This window comes from Pan troglodytes, chromosome 15 (assembly GCF_028858775.2).
Source record: "Pan troglodytes isolate AG18354 chromosome 15, NHGRI_mPanTro3-v2.0_pri, whole genome shotgun sequence".
In the NCBI taxonomy this organism is placed as follows: Eukaryota; Metazoa; Chordata; class Mammalia; order Primates; family Hominidae; genus Pan; species Pan troglodytes.
The window spans coordinates 58,358,934-58,371,762 of record NC_072413.2 but is presented as its reverse complement, the minus strand read 5'-3'; the positions used below and the strand labels follow the sequence as shown (position 1 = coordinate 58,371,762).

At 36.6% G+C, this 12,829-nt stretch overlaps 1 protein-coding gene across 2 annotated transcripts in view; it reads left to right on the top strand.

Moving 5' to 3' along the window:
* Nucleotides 1-9,106, top strand: part of C14H14orf39 (chromosome 14 C14orf39 homolog) — a 121,314-nt gene extending 112,208 nt beyond the window's left edge. For both annotated transcript variants that reach the window (XM_063793514.1, XM_063793515.1), the window contains exon 19: nucleotides 5,724-9,106. In XM_063793514.1, coding sequence (XP_063649584.1) covers nucleotides 5,724-5,748 — 25 coding nt within the window. In that variant the 3' untranslated portion in view covers nucleotides 5,749-9,106. The remainder of the gene's footprint in view (nucleotides 1-5,723) is intronic.
* Nucleotides 9,107-12,829: the final 3,723 nt, after the last annotated feature.

Below are 12,829 nucleotides of genomic sequence, written 5' to 3'. Positions count from 1 at the left end.
TTTGCTAAAGCATAGTAAAAGTGACCTTTGCTCCAGTTCCCAATAAGTTGCTCATTTCCATCTGAGACTTCCTCAACCTGGACTTCATTGTCCACCTCGCTATCAGAATTTTGATAACAACAATTTAAAAAGTCTCTGAGAAGTTTCAAATTTTCCCTCATCTTTCTGTCTTCTTCTGAGCCCTCTACACTCTTCCAGCCTCTGCTTATTACCCAGTTCCAAAGCCACTTCCACATTTTTAAGTATCTTTATAGCAATGCCCGACTCTTGGTACCAGTTTTCTGTATTAGTCTGTTCTCGCACTGCTATAAAGAAATACCTGAGACTTTGTAATTTATAAAGAAAAGAGGTTTAATTGACTCACAGTTCTGCAGGCTGTACAGGAAGCATGGCAGCATGTGCTTCTGGGGAGGCCTCAAGAAACTTACAGTCATGGTGGAAGGCAAAGCAGAAGCAGACACCTTACATGGCAGGAGCAAGACTCAGAGAGAATGAGGAGGTGCTACATACTTTTAAACAACCGTATCTCATGATAACTCACTCACTCCTATCATGAGAACAGCACAGAGGGTATGGTGCTAAACCATTCATGAGAACTCCACCCCCATGATCCAATCACCTCCCACCAGGCCCCACCTCCAACACTGAGGATTATAATTCAACATGAAATTTGGGTGGGGACACAGATCCAAATGATATCATGTCCCATAAGTCCCCCAGGCACTCTTCACTCATCTTCATTCTTTTTTTCTTTTTGCTCCTCTCACTTGATGATTTCAGATGACCTGTCTTCCAGTTGGCTGATTCTTTTTTTTTTTTTTTGCCTGATCAAGTCTGCTGTTGAACCTCTGTAGTAATTTTTTTAAGTTCAGTTGTATTTTTCAGTGCCAGAATTTGTTTGTTTCTTTTTAAAAATAGTTTCTATCTCTTTTTTTATATTCTCATTTTGTTCATGCGTTATTTTCTTTATTTCATTTAATTGTTGACATGTGTTTTCTTTTATCTCATTGAGAATCTTTATGATGGTTATTTAAAAATTTTTCAGTTGCAAGATCATGGCTCACTGCAGCCTCAGTCTCCCTGGGCTTTGGTGATCCTCCCACCTCTGCCTCCTGAATAGCTGGGGCCACAGGGGCACACCACCACACCAAGCTAATTTTTGTACTTTTTACAGAGATGAGTTTTCATCATGTTGCCCAAGCTAGTCTTGAACTCTTGGGCTCAAATGACACACCCACCTTGGCCTCGCAAAGTACTGCACCTGGTCTATTTAAAATTCTTTGTCAGGCAGCTCATAGTTCTGCATTTCTTTAAGATCAGTTTCTGAATTTTATTTTATTTTTCTTTCTATTGGGCCATGATTCTTGTTTCTTTGTATGCCTTATAATCTTTTGTTGAGATTTGGGTATTTGTAAAAGCAAACACCACTCCCAGTCTTTGTGCAGATGAACCTCAATCAGCCTAGCTAGAGATTCTAGAGCCTCTCAAACCTTCTCTGATTTCTTGCTTCCCTTGGCATCTGCCTGCAAAACTGCAGCTCTAATGTATGGCAGTGCTTATCTCTGTTTTGATTGGCCTCCAAATTATGCCTTTGATCCATCAAGCAAGACGAAAACTAGTCCCTCTGGTGGCTCCCATGCAACTTAGAACACTGGATGCATGATTCACTCCAGAAGGAGTAGCTTGAGTTTGAGGGGTTTCCTCCTGGTTGCATTGTGCTAAGCCACATGGAGAGGGGACATGGATGAGCAAGCAAAACATGTGAATTTTCTTATCGCCTTTCACTTGAATCCCTTCTTGGTTTTATATTGGCCTGTGTGTTATAGCATCTCAACTGGTCTCATAATTTCTCAGAGGTATTCTGGTTCACATATCGTTGTTAACTTGGTGTCTCTGTAGGGGAAGGAAGGCCTGGAGCTTCCTGGTTCATCATCTTACTGACACCACTTCCCAGTTTGATATTTCTTTTGTTTGTTTGTTTTTTGTTTGTTTTTGACAGGGTCTCACTCTGTCACCCAGGGTGGAGTGCAGTGGCACCATCTTGGCTCACTGCAACCTCTGCCTCCCAGGTTCAAGCGATTCTCCTGCCTCAGCCTCCCAAGTAGCTGAGATTACAGGCGTGCACCACCACACCCAGCTAATTTTTGTATTTTTACTAGAAACAGGGTTTTGCCATGTTGGCCAGGCTGGTCTAGAACTCCTGACCTCAAGTGATCTTCCCACCTTGGCCTCCCAAAGTGTGATAATTCTTTTGAAAATTTGACAATAAGAGATTTGATTTAAGTCTTTTGGTTGTTTAAAAAATACACAGTTTGAATAAACTACATGTTTCAAAATTTTACCAATAGTTTAAAAAATTTTGTAATGAATGGGTTCAAAACCTGCTTATGTGACCCTAAGATATTTCCTTAGTCTTAGTTTTCTCATAGGGTTTATGTGAACATTAATTGAGTTAATATACATAAGCACTTAGAACAGTATCTGATGCATGATAAGCACATATAAATCTTGTATTTGTTCCAGAAACATTGTCAATTCTCCTTGCTCTCTGACAATGGCAGTTTTATTTATAGGTAAGAACAAATTCTGTGTAATGGAATCATAATAGGTTTTCGATGTATAATTTTCATCTATGTTGTAGAAGGTAATGCTTTTTAATTTTTGCAAATTCATAGTTACTATTCTATCATTAATATCAGTCATCCTGCAGTTATTCAGTTCAACAAATACTTACTGTGAGGTTACTATGTACTGGAATATATACTCTGCTCTTCAAGAGATTACAATCTAGTGAGGGAGAAGGATAGGCTTTAGACTCTTTGTATGTATATATGACTGAGTTCTTGAAACTCACATATCAGAACTGACTCCAACTACAGTTTGTAGGTCTTAGGGATCTTCCACTGAAGCAGACTATTTAGAATTTCTCCTCCCCAAATCTGCATCCTGTAGTACACCTCTTATTTCTTTATGTTAAGTTTGTTGGCAGGGCACAGTGCTCACACCTATAATCCCAGCACTTTGTGAGGCCGAGGTGGATGGATTACTTGAGGCCAGGATTTTGAGACCAGCCTGGCCAGAATTTGTTTGGCCAGAATATGGTCTGGCTAATATGGTGAAACCCCATTTCTACTAAAAAAAAAAGAAAAATACAAAAATTAGCTAGGCGTGGTGGCACGTGCCTGTAGTCCCAGCTGGTCGGGAGGCTAAGGCATGAGAATTGCTTGAACCTGGGAGGTGGAGGTTGCAGTGACCCAAGATTGCGCCACTGCACTCCAGCCTGGGTGAGAGTGAGACTCTGTCCAAAACAAAACAAACAAACAAACAAAAATTTGTTGCACTCTTGGTGTGAAACTTTTGAGAAGATGTTCCTTTCAAGAATGCTCAGCCTTCTGAGGATTGCCAATTAATCAGAAATATTAATATATTGGTGTAAGTGCCATTTTCTACCAGTGCAACTCTGTAAGTGCAAGTCTCTGTAAATATGATCATTCACTTTTAGAGTTTAGTGTTTTCTGAGGAAACAGATATTAAAATATCCAAGAGCTTCTCCTAAAACCATCCTGATTCAACTTTTTTTAAAGTTAAGAGGAAGCACCAGCTCTTCTCTCCCTCATGGTGGATGGGGCAGTGTAGCAGTAGCAGTAGGAGATAGGCATATAGCTTGGGAAGGCATAGGATAGCAACTACTTTCTCCAAAAGAACACTCCCTAATAGCCTCTTCAACCCCTCAGTACTTTTTTATATAGCCAGAAGATGAGTAATAGCTGATGTTTTAGAAGTACACAATCTCTTAGCATTTCCTGAATAGGCATCACACCAACTGACTTTAGACTGTAGGAGTATTTGGTACCTCTTATATTGAGGTTAGCCCTTAGGGATTCTCTGAAAACCCCAAGGTGAGAGTTGACATTCTTTCTTGTTCCTGATTTTAAAATGACTTCTTCTAATGTTTTGTCACTTGAAATGATATTTGCTGTAAATTTTTGGAGATATCTTTAAAAAAAATCAGATTAAGAAGTTTCCTTTTATCCCAACTAAAAACTTATTTATCCCAAATAAAAACTATGAGAGTTTTTATTCTTTTTTTGTGAATAGGTGTTGAATTTTATCAAATACTTTTCTCATCAATTGCAGTGATCACATGGGTTTTCTCTTTTAATCTGCTTATATGGTACATTACATTTATAGATTTTCTAATGTTAAAACAACCTTGCATTCTCAAGATGAACCCAACTTGGTCATGATGCATGGTATTTGCAATATACTAAAGGACTTAGTTTTCTAGTATTTTGTTTAAGACTTTACCATTTATGTTGGTGAATTCGTTTGGTCTGTAATTTTCCTTTCTCATACATTTCTTGCTCAATTTGTCAAATATATAAGACCCACTATTCAGGCTTTCTGTCTTCTTGCATCAGTTTCGATGTTATCTTTTTCTAATAATTTGTTATTTTTTCTGTTTTCAGTGTATTATTTTATTGTTATTTCAAATTTATTAATGTAAAATTATTGATAGATTTATTGTATTTTCATCTTAATATCTGCTGTTCATATAGCTGTGGTCCCTCGTTCCTTTTTAAATTCTTACTAGTATATCTTCGTGCCTTTTTTCCTTATACAATCTCTTCAGCAGTTGTCTATTTGAGTAGTCTTTTCTAAGAAACAACTTTTGGTTTTGTTGATTGTCTCTATTTCATTCTTCTTTTTTATTTTATTAATTTCTAGTCTTAACATTTTTTATTTCTTTCATTCTATTTTCTTTGGGGTTATTTACCTTTTTTTCTAATTTCTCAAGTTAGATGCTTAGCTTTTTAAATATAAGCCATTCTTCTATCTAATAAGATTACAAATTTCTCTTATAGTATAATGTTATTCCATAAATTTTGTGGCATAGTTATTGTTCAGTATTAAGTATTTTTAAGTGTTCTATTATAATATCATTTTAATCTATTTATTATTTTAAAGTATGCTTAAAAGTTGTAATGTATGTGGTTTAAAATTTATCTTTTTGTCATAAATTTCAAACTTAATTACCTTATGGTCAAATAATATAATTTTCATATACAGAGTCTCTGAAGTTTCTTTGATGTTTGAATTATGATACTGTTTGTACAGTTCTAGAAATTTTTGCTTTACATATTTTGAAGTTACATTGTATTTTCTAGGCAGACAACATTATTATCATTTAGCGACCTTTTAAAAGTTAGTTTTTTCAATTTAATATAACTATCACAGCTTTATTTTGGCATTTATATTTTTCCAAAGAGAGGATTTTATATGCTTTATTTGCTACTATTCAATACAAGCATCCTGCTGGTCAGAGTTCAAGCCAACTCAGCTCACAGGTGGCTGGTCTCTCTCGGTCCTGGCCCATTTATAGCTACCTTCTTTTATGGTACACCTCTTCCTGATAGAAGATAAATTCCATAGTGGCAGGAATGCTTATTTTGTTCTCTTTTTATCCTCAGCATTTATGACAGTACCTGGTACTAACTCGTGCTCAAAAAATTTTTAAGCAAATGAACAAATGACTCCATTTAAATTTTTTTCCACTGCTAACATAACTTCCTCACTTCTTTTTAAGCATTTTCACACTTTTGTTCACCTGTCTGGCTGGAACTAAAACTTTAACAATAATAACACTTTTTAAATACTTAACCACACTCAGGGTCTATTCTAACATTTGTGTATTAATTATTTAATTTTCAAAATCCTACCAGGCAGGCACTATCATTATTGCCATAGAAGAGAAACAGACAAAAAAAATTACTTGTTTAAGATTACACAGCTACAGCCAGACACGGTGGCTCATGCCTGTAATTCCAGCACTTTGGGAGGCCGAGGTGGACGGATCACATGAGGCCAAGTGTTCAAGACCAGCCTGGCCAACATGGCGAAAACTCATCTCTACTAAAAATACAACAACAGCAACAAAATTAGCCGGGTGTGGTGGTGCATGCCTGTAATCCCAGCTACTCAGGAGGCTGAGGCATGAGAATCACTTGAACCCGGGAGGCGGAGGTAGCAGTGAGCCAAGATGGTGCCATTGCGCCCCAGCCTGGGTGACAGAGCAAGACTCTGTCTCAATAAATAAACAAAGAAAGATTATGCAGCTACTAAATGGCAGAGCTAGGATTTGAACTAGGCAGAGTCTTATCTTCTTACACTACCTATAAAGTGAGGTGTTCTGTGTTTTTTTTTTAAAAAAAAACAATTATAATTGCTTCATATTTTAACTCTCAGAGGCTAATCTTATTTCCCAATTCCCAAATCTTGGAAGTCACATATCTCATTTTTGACCACATGAAACACTAAAATTCATTCCAAAATTTAAAAAAAATGAAAGAGGCTATTACAGTCATTCAAGTGAAGGGTGACCATAACTAGGTTGAGAATGGTGGTGATGGTGCTGGGATGAACAGGTTTAAGAACTATTTAGGAGCAAAAACCAACACAACAGGCTTATGGACCCATATAGTTTTAGGTAAGCAGGAGGGAGATACTGTGGCTGACTCAGGACTTGAACATGCATAGTTGGGTAGAGAGAGTAGCAGGCACTGGGGAGCACTGAAGGAGGTAAAGATGGGGGTGGGGAAGAATCATGAATTCCATTTTGATTAGGTTGAGTAGTCACATATACAGGTCTAGAGCTCAAAGGAGAAGAGGAGGAGAGGGCCTAGGACTGAGTCTTGAGCAACTCTGACATTTAAAGGCCAGGAGGAGAAGAATGAGTCTGCAAAGGGAATAAAGAATGAACAGGTAGGAGGGTTGGAGGAAACAGGAGAATGTTGATTCTCAGAAGCCAAGGAAGCACTTTTCAGAAGCAGAAATGGTAAGTGCCCCACTCCAGGCCCATGAGAACTTTGGGATGCTCTTTTTTGCCTCCTGAGATGTGTGGGATCAATGCTCGTAGTTGGCTCCCACCCCACACTTCTTCTCTAGCACACTGGATAATGCAGATAACTTCTTCCCCAGGCTTGCTGTCTCCTGAGCTTCCACCCAAGACAGGGCCTAGGTCTTCACTACTCTAGGATCTGGATCCCTGAAGTAATGGTTAAATGATGCAACATGCAAAATAGCTTTTTGAAATTTCAATTGCATATTCCACCCCACTGAGATGTATTTAGTCCTATTTCAAATATAATTTGCTTCAGCTGCTAGAATATTTACTCCAGGCTTTCAGAGGCTTTATCATGAGTTTTGGTTGTCTGTTGCTGCATAACGAACCACCCCACATATAGTTGCTAATCAAAATAACAACAGAATTTGTTTTGTTCATGAATCTGCAAGTTGGGCAGGTCTCTCTCAGGGACAGCCTGTCTCTTCTCCATTTGCAGCATCTTGAAGTTTCAGGCTAGGATCATTAGTTCACCAGGTCTGGTGCTGGGGCTAGAACCACTAACACTCTTCAGGTATCTCTCTGTATGGTCGCTAGCATGGCGGCTTCAGGGCAGCCAGACTAGTAACCTGTCACCTCAAGGAGAGACAGAGATGCTGTTTACTTTTTATAACCTAACCTCAGAAGTTTCACAGTGTCTCTTTTGCTGCATCCTATGCCTTAGAAATGAGTCATTATACTAACATATTAAAAGAGAGAGGAATTAGATTTCACCTTTGATGGAAGATTGTCAAAGAAATTGCAGACATGTTTAAAAACCACTGTACTATGATAGAAAAGGACAAATTAGAAAGGACTCAGAGCTCAGCTAGTTTAAAGCTTGAGTTTTTCAGGTGTGGAAGCTGAAAGAGGGTAACTGAGTTGCTCAAACTGTTCACTCAAGGCAAGCATTGAGCTGGAATAAAAACACTTTCTTGCTGTGCCTCATGATTAAGACCTTTTTCCTAAAGATAATAGCAGTCCTTGATTACTACTGGGTACCTTTTTTTGATGGTTTTACTGACCAGTAAGGAATCTGATATAATTACTATGACATGAAACCATATATAATATGTTAAATCATTATAAGAGCAGAAACATCTAAGAAATATTTCTCCAAACTCTTCTTTAGCTTTTTGAAAAAGATTAATTGGCTTGCTTATATTAAAGTCACAATTTTTTAAGGGGCTTAAACGCAGTGATGAAAACTGTTCTTCAAGGCAGTTTCCAAATTTTACCTGTTTTGTGGCATTTTTCGGGATCAACCTAGTCAGTAATAATGGCTTTCACTCAGAGGCAGATTGACAGTAAAACTACTGAAGTGTTCTTTGACTCTCTTCTGATGTATTCACTGAGTTATGCTTTTGTAAAATTTGCAAGAATAAGATATTTTAACTGTAATCAGTTAAAGCCAGTTGTGTGAGATGATATTCGAATGGCCAATGGCACTTTTGAGATCCAAATGAGGGACTGGTGAGTTGAGGGCACATTTTGAGTTTAACAGGGTATGTTTAGGTGGCTTGCAGTTGCTTCAGTGTCTATCTAAGGAACCCCAGAATGATGTCAGAATGGCTTTCAGTGTATTCCTTTGGCCCATTGTGCCTGCTCAGCCAGCACATGACAGGAAGGTATGAGGCCAGAGTCCAGACCACCCTATGAAGGTGTCCTATGGTGCTGTGACAGACAGCTCCCACACAGTTACCAAGGATGCTGCCTCCTGTGTAATCTTCCCTGTGTAATCCCCTCCCTGTGAGTGTGGGTGGGGCCTAGGAACTCCTTCCAACTGAATAGTGATAGAATATCACTTCTGTAAGTAGATTACAGAAGAGATTGTGGCTTTGTTTTGCTAGCATGTTCCCTCTTGCTTGTGCACTCTGATGAAGCCCGCTGCCATGTTGTGAGATGCTCCATGGAGAGGCCCATGTAGAAAGAAATGATTTCTATAATAATTATGTGAAATAGAATTTATCAGATTCCCTTGTTTGTAGTCACAAACCTATAGGAAATCAACAAACACCAAGTGCATCTTTTACGGCTAATATATGAAAGAAACTTGATGGGGGTTTCCAGAATTTTCCTCAAAAAATACAGGGGGCAATATATTATAGAGGCATGTCAGAAAATTAAGCACAATTGTGATGTTTATGGTATATGTGAACTTTCTAAAGTTTGTAATTTCTTGTTATTTATTTTCTCAACCTAAATAAATATTCGTTTTCTTACCTAAAAAAAGTCTAAAAAACTTGGCACTCTAATAAGGAATTTTATTATTCAATATAGTATGTTCAAAAGGGAATTATCACTTTTTAAGTTGTTTTCAATGTTTGGGGAAGAAATATTATTAAAACAATACATTTATTTTCTAAAGAGGCTGATTAGTCTGTTTTCACACTGCTGATAAAGACATACCTGAGACTGGGTAATTTATAAAGGAAAGAGGTTTAATTGACTCACAGTTCCACATGGCTGGGGAGGCCTCACAATCATGGCAGAAAGCAAAGGGGAAGCAAGACACATCTTACGTGGCAGCAGGCAAGAGAGAATGAGAGCAAAGCAAAAGTGGAAACCCCTTATAAAATCATCAGATCTGGTGAGATTTATTCACTACCACAAGAAGAGTATGTGGGAAACTGCCCCCATGATTCAGTTATCTCCCACCAGGTCCCTCCCACAACATGTGGGAATTCTGGGAGCTACAATTCAAGATGAGATTTGGGTGGGGACACAGCCAAACCATATCAGAGGCCCAGGAAAAAAATATGACTGGAGAAGCTGCTTTCTATATAGAAAGAGACCTCATATCTCAGCCTTTAACATGCCTGGCACATAGAAGATTCTCAATAAATATTTCTGAGGAAAGGAAGGAAAGAATGAAAGAACTGTACAGTGTCTACCTAGGATCACAATCTGTCTTATATCGCAATAGATGCCTCATTATTACTACACTTTATCCAAAACACTTAATACAGCACTCTGAGGAGTAAACAAAAAAATTAAAGGTAAAATGTATAATTTTATTTGGATCTAATGATCAGCATGCAAGGTTTTCTGAGAGTTCGAAGTGTAATACTTTTTGAAAAGTTAATGTCTCTTAGCTATATAATAGCTATAAAATCACACAAACATAAGAAAAATAAGCATAATTATTTCTTTTTAAAATAACTTTCTAAAAGAAACATATTTGGCAAGGGCTATTGAACTTTTGATTTGATTAGATGCCAGCATTATGTACTGAAGGCAGTAAAACAAATAGGTATATTCTATTTGTTATAAAGCTGTGTGAGGTCCCTTAATGCTGCATATATTCTTTTAAGTTGGACCACTTGCTTAGTACAGTTTGTTCAATGATAAACATAATTTTCAAATGTGTTTATTATTATATGAATTTTCACCAAGATCTTAGTGACTAAAGTTTATATGATGAGATAAATCTAAGTATCAGATATATTCTATTTTAAAAGGAAGACCATTATAAAACATCTTCCCTGTTGATTGCATTTTTCTGTATCTAAATAACCTTTGCTTATTAGATATAGAATTATATTAAAGTAATAAGGTTAACAAGACACACATAAAATATGGAGAAAAATACAAACGAAAAACCTTTATCCTAACAAATATTCATAAATTTCTGAAAACAACTGCAAATAATTATTGCAGAAAAATGATTAATAAGTAGTGTTGTCAGGTTTTTAACAAATGAAAAGGGGATATTCATATTCCTATTAGTGCATAGCTCTCATTATGCATACCTATGTCAATTAGCAAAACTTATTAACTAAAGGGCATATGTTTAGCAATAAATGAAAAACAGACTCCCTTTTTGTTGCAAAATCAAAGATAATCAGCCACCAAATATCAAAGTTTATTAATGAGCTTTATTTGATGCTAATTTTCCCTAATTATATTAGAATGACAAAACTAATTTAGTAATGGCTCCTGGTACATAATTATAACTATTTGTTACATTTCTTTAAATAGTTCATTAGGCTACCAAGGAAAAGGTATATAATTTCTAGACTTTCAAGCTTAAATATAAATTTTGAGCTTTTTATTCATTTCTAGTGGTCATAATCACCTAAATATTAGAGAGTAAGACTAAAATTTTTGATTTCAAAACATGTTATAATTTTAGTTATATTTCCTTAGGGAAAGGCAATAAGTAGAAAGGCTCTAAAATTACCTGTTTTATTTTTGTTTCATCGCATAATGGATACAGAGAAATTAAACTGATAAGTTATCATTACTGAACTCACTTTACTCCATAATTTTAAACCAATGACTAGTCAAATCTCTACACTGTCCACTGAAAAGTTGAGAATTTATTAAAAAGGAGAGAAAATGAGAAAATTAAAAGTCAAGTTTATAGTAATTCTTCAAATTTGTTTTAGAGAGTTAGATTTTAATCACTGTAAGAAAACTACTGGAAAAAAATGAATCATAGGGATACCAGCTTTTCCTTTATATAATAACTTATTTATTCACTAATTTATTGTTCAGTAGATATGATATGAACCCCTACTATGTACCAAGCACTGTACTGAATGCTGGGATTATAGTAGTGAGCCCAGAAGACACGATTCCTCCCATGACCCCTGCCCTCATGGAGCTTCCCCCTCATGAGGTGCTTTATCTGGCAAACTCATGCTATGGAGCCTCACAAACTGACTGCAATTTTAAAGAGTGTCTGATTATTTATATTTGGAGACAAAATCTTGTAAAACTCTCCAAATAAAGTGTGAAATAATTCTATAAATTCAGTTAAGATAATCACTTAGCCTTTCTCAAAAACAAGAAGAGAAACCCCTTATTATTGACTGTGGTATGCTTTAATCAGCAAGAAGACCTAGCATAGAGGCCATGTGAACGTGGCCTAAAGAAAAATGTATCTGTGCTCCATTGCATTCCTGCTATAGAATCACTGAATCATCTTGGGCAGCTAAGACAACAATGGGGCTTACTTTCTTCACTTATAAAATGGGAATTCTTTATAATCTATGAAGACTTTTAAGAAAAGTGAGATCATACACGAGTTCTCAGTTGAGCCATCTGCTCTGAGTGTTATTTTATGTTAGTTTATTATTGCTGGTCAATAGGAAAGATAAGGAAGCAATATCCTGAAATCAAGTCTAGCTCGATTTATTGCATAGGTTCAGGTGCTCTTCATAAGAAACTGGGGATTTTAGCACACTCTCAGAATACCAGAAATAAAAGTCTTCTAGCTGCCCTGTTGTGTTTGGTGTGATAGGGAGCAATGGACTAGGCCCACTTTCTCCAACAATGTAATCTCACCTCCATCATCATGCAAGTATAGATTTGCAGGCAGCCACATTTCATAGACATGTATTAGTCAAAGGCAAAGAATTAACAGCCTCATAAAAGATGCAAAATAGGCCTTCACATTAAAGAGTACAAATTGATCAAATGAAAATGTAGTAAATGACATCCTAATGGTCCTTATTCTGGCTTCCTAATTCTCTGTGCACAAGATGCTTTTATGCACCACTGAAGTAGAGCCATCACAACCTCCAACTAGCCCCAGTTAGTCTAATTACAGCCTAATGCTCTCCAAATATGTCTGGGATAAAAGCCTGCATAACCTGCCTTTCCTTAATTTAAGTGGGTCAGATTGAACATTTTTAAAAATCCAAACTGTAGTTTACAGTTACAGTACACATAAAATATACATTCTTAAGAAAAATGTGCATTTAAGGTGTCTTTGGTATGGTAACCCGTCTCTGTACATAGATTAAGAATTTGCAAAACTAGAGGAGTTGGAGGATTAATGAGATCATGTGATTAAACTGCTGTAAAAACCCTCAGTGAAAGGTATTATTTTTATTCACCATGAACATGCAGTTTTGTCTTAAGACATGGAAAAAAATGAATCAGTTGACTGTTTCATTATATTGTCAATATAATAATAATAGCTGATAAGCACTAATTGCT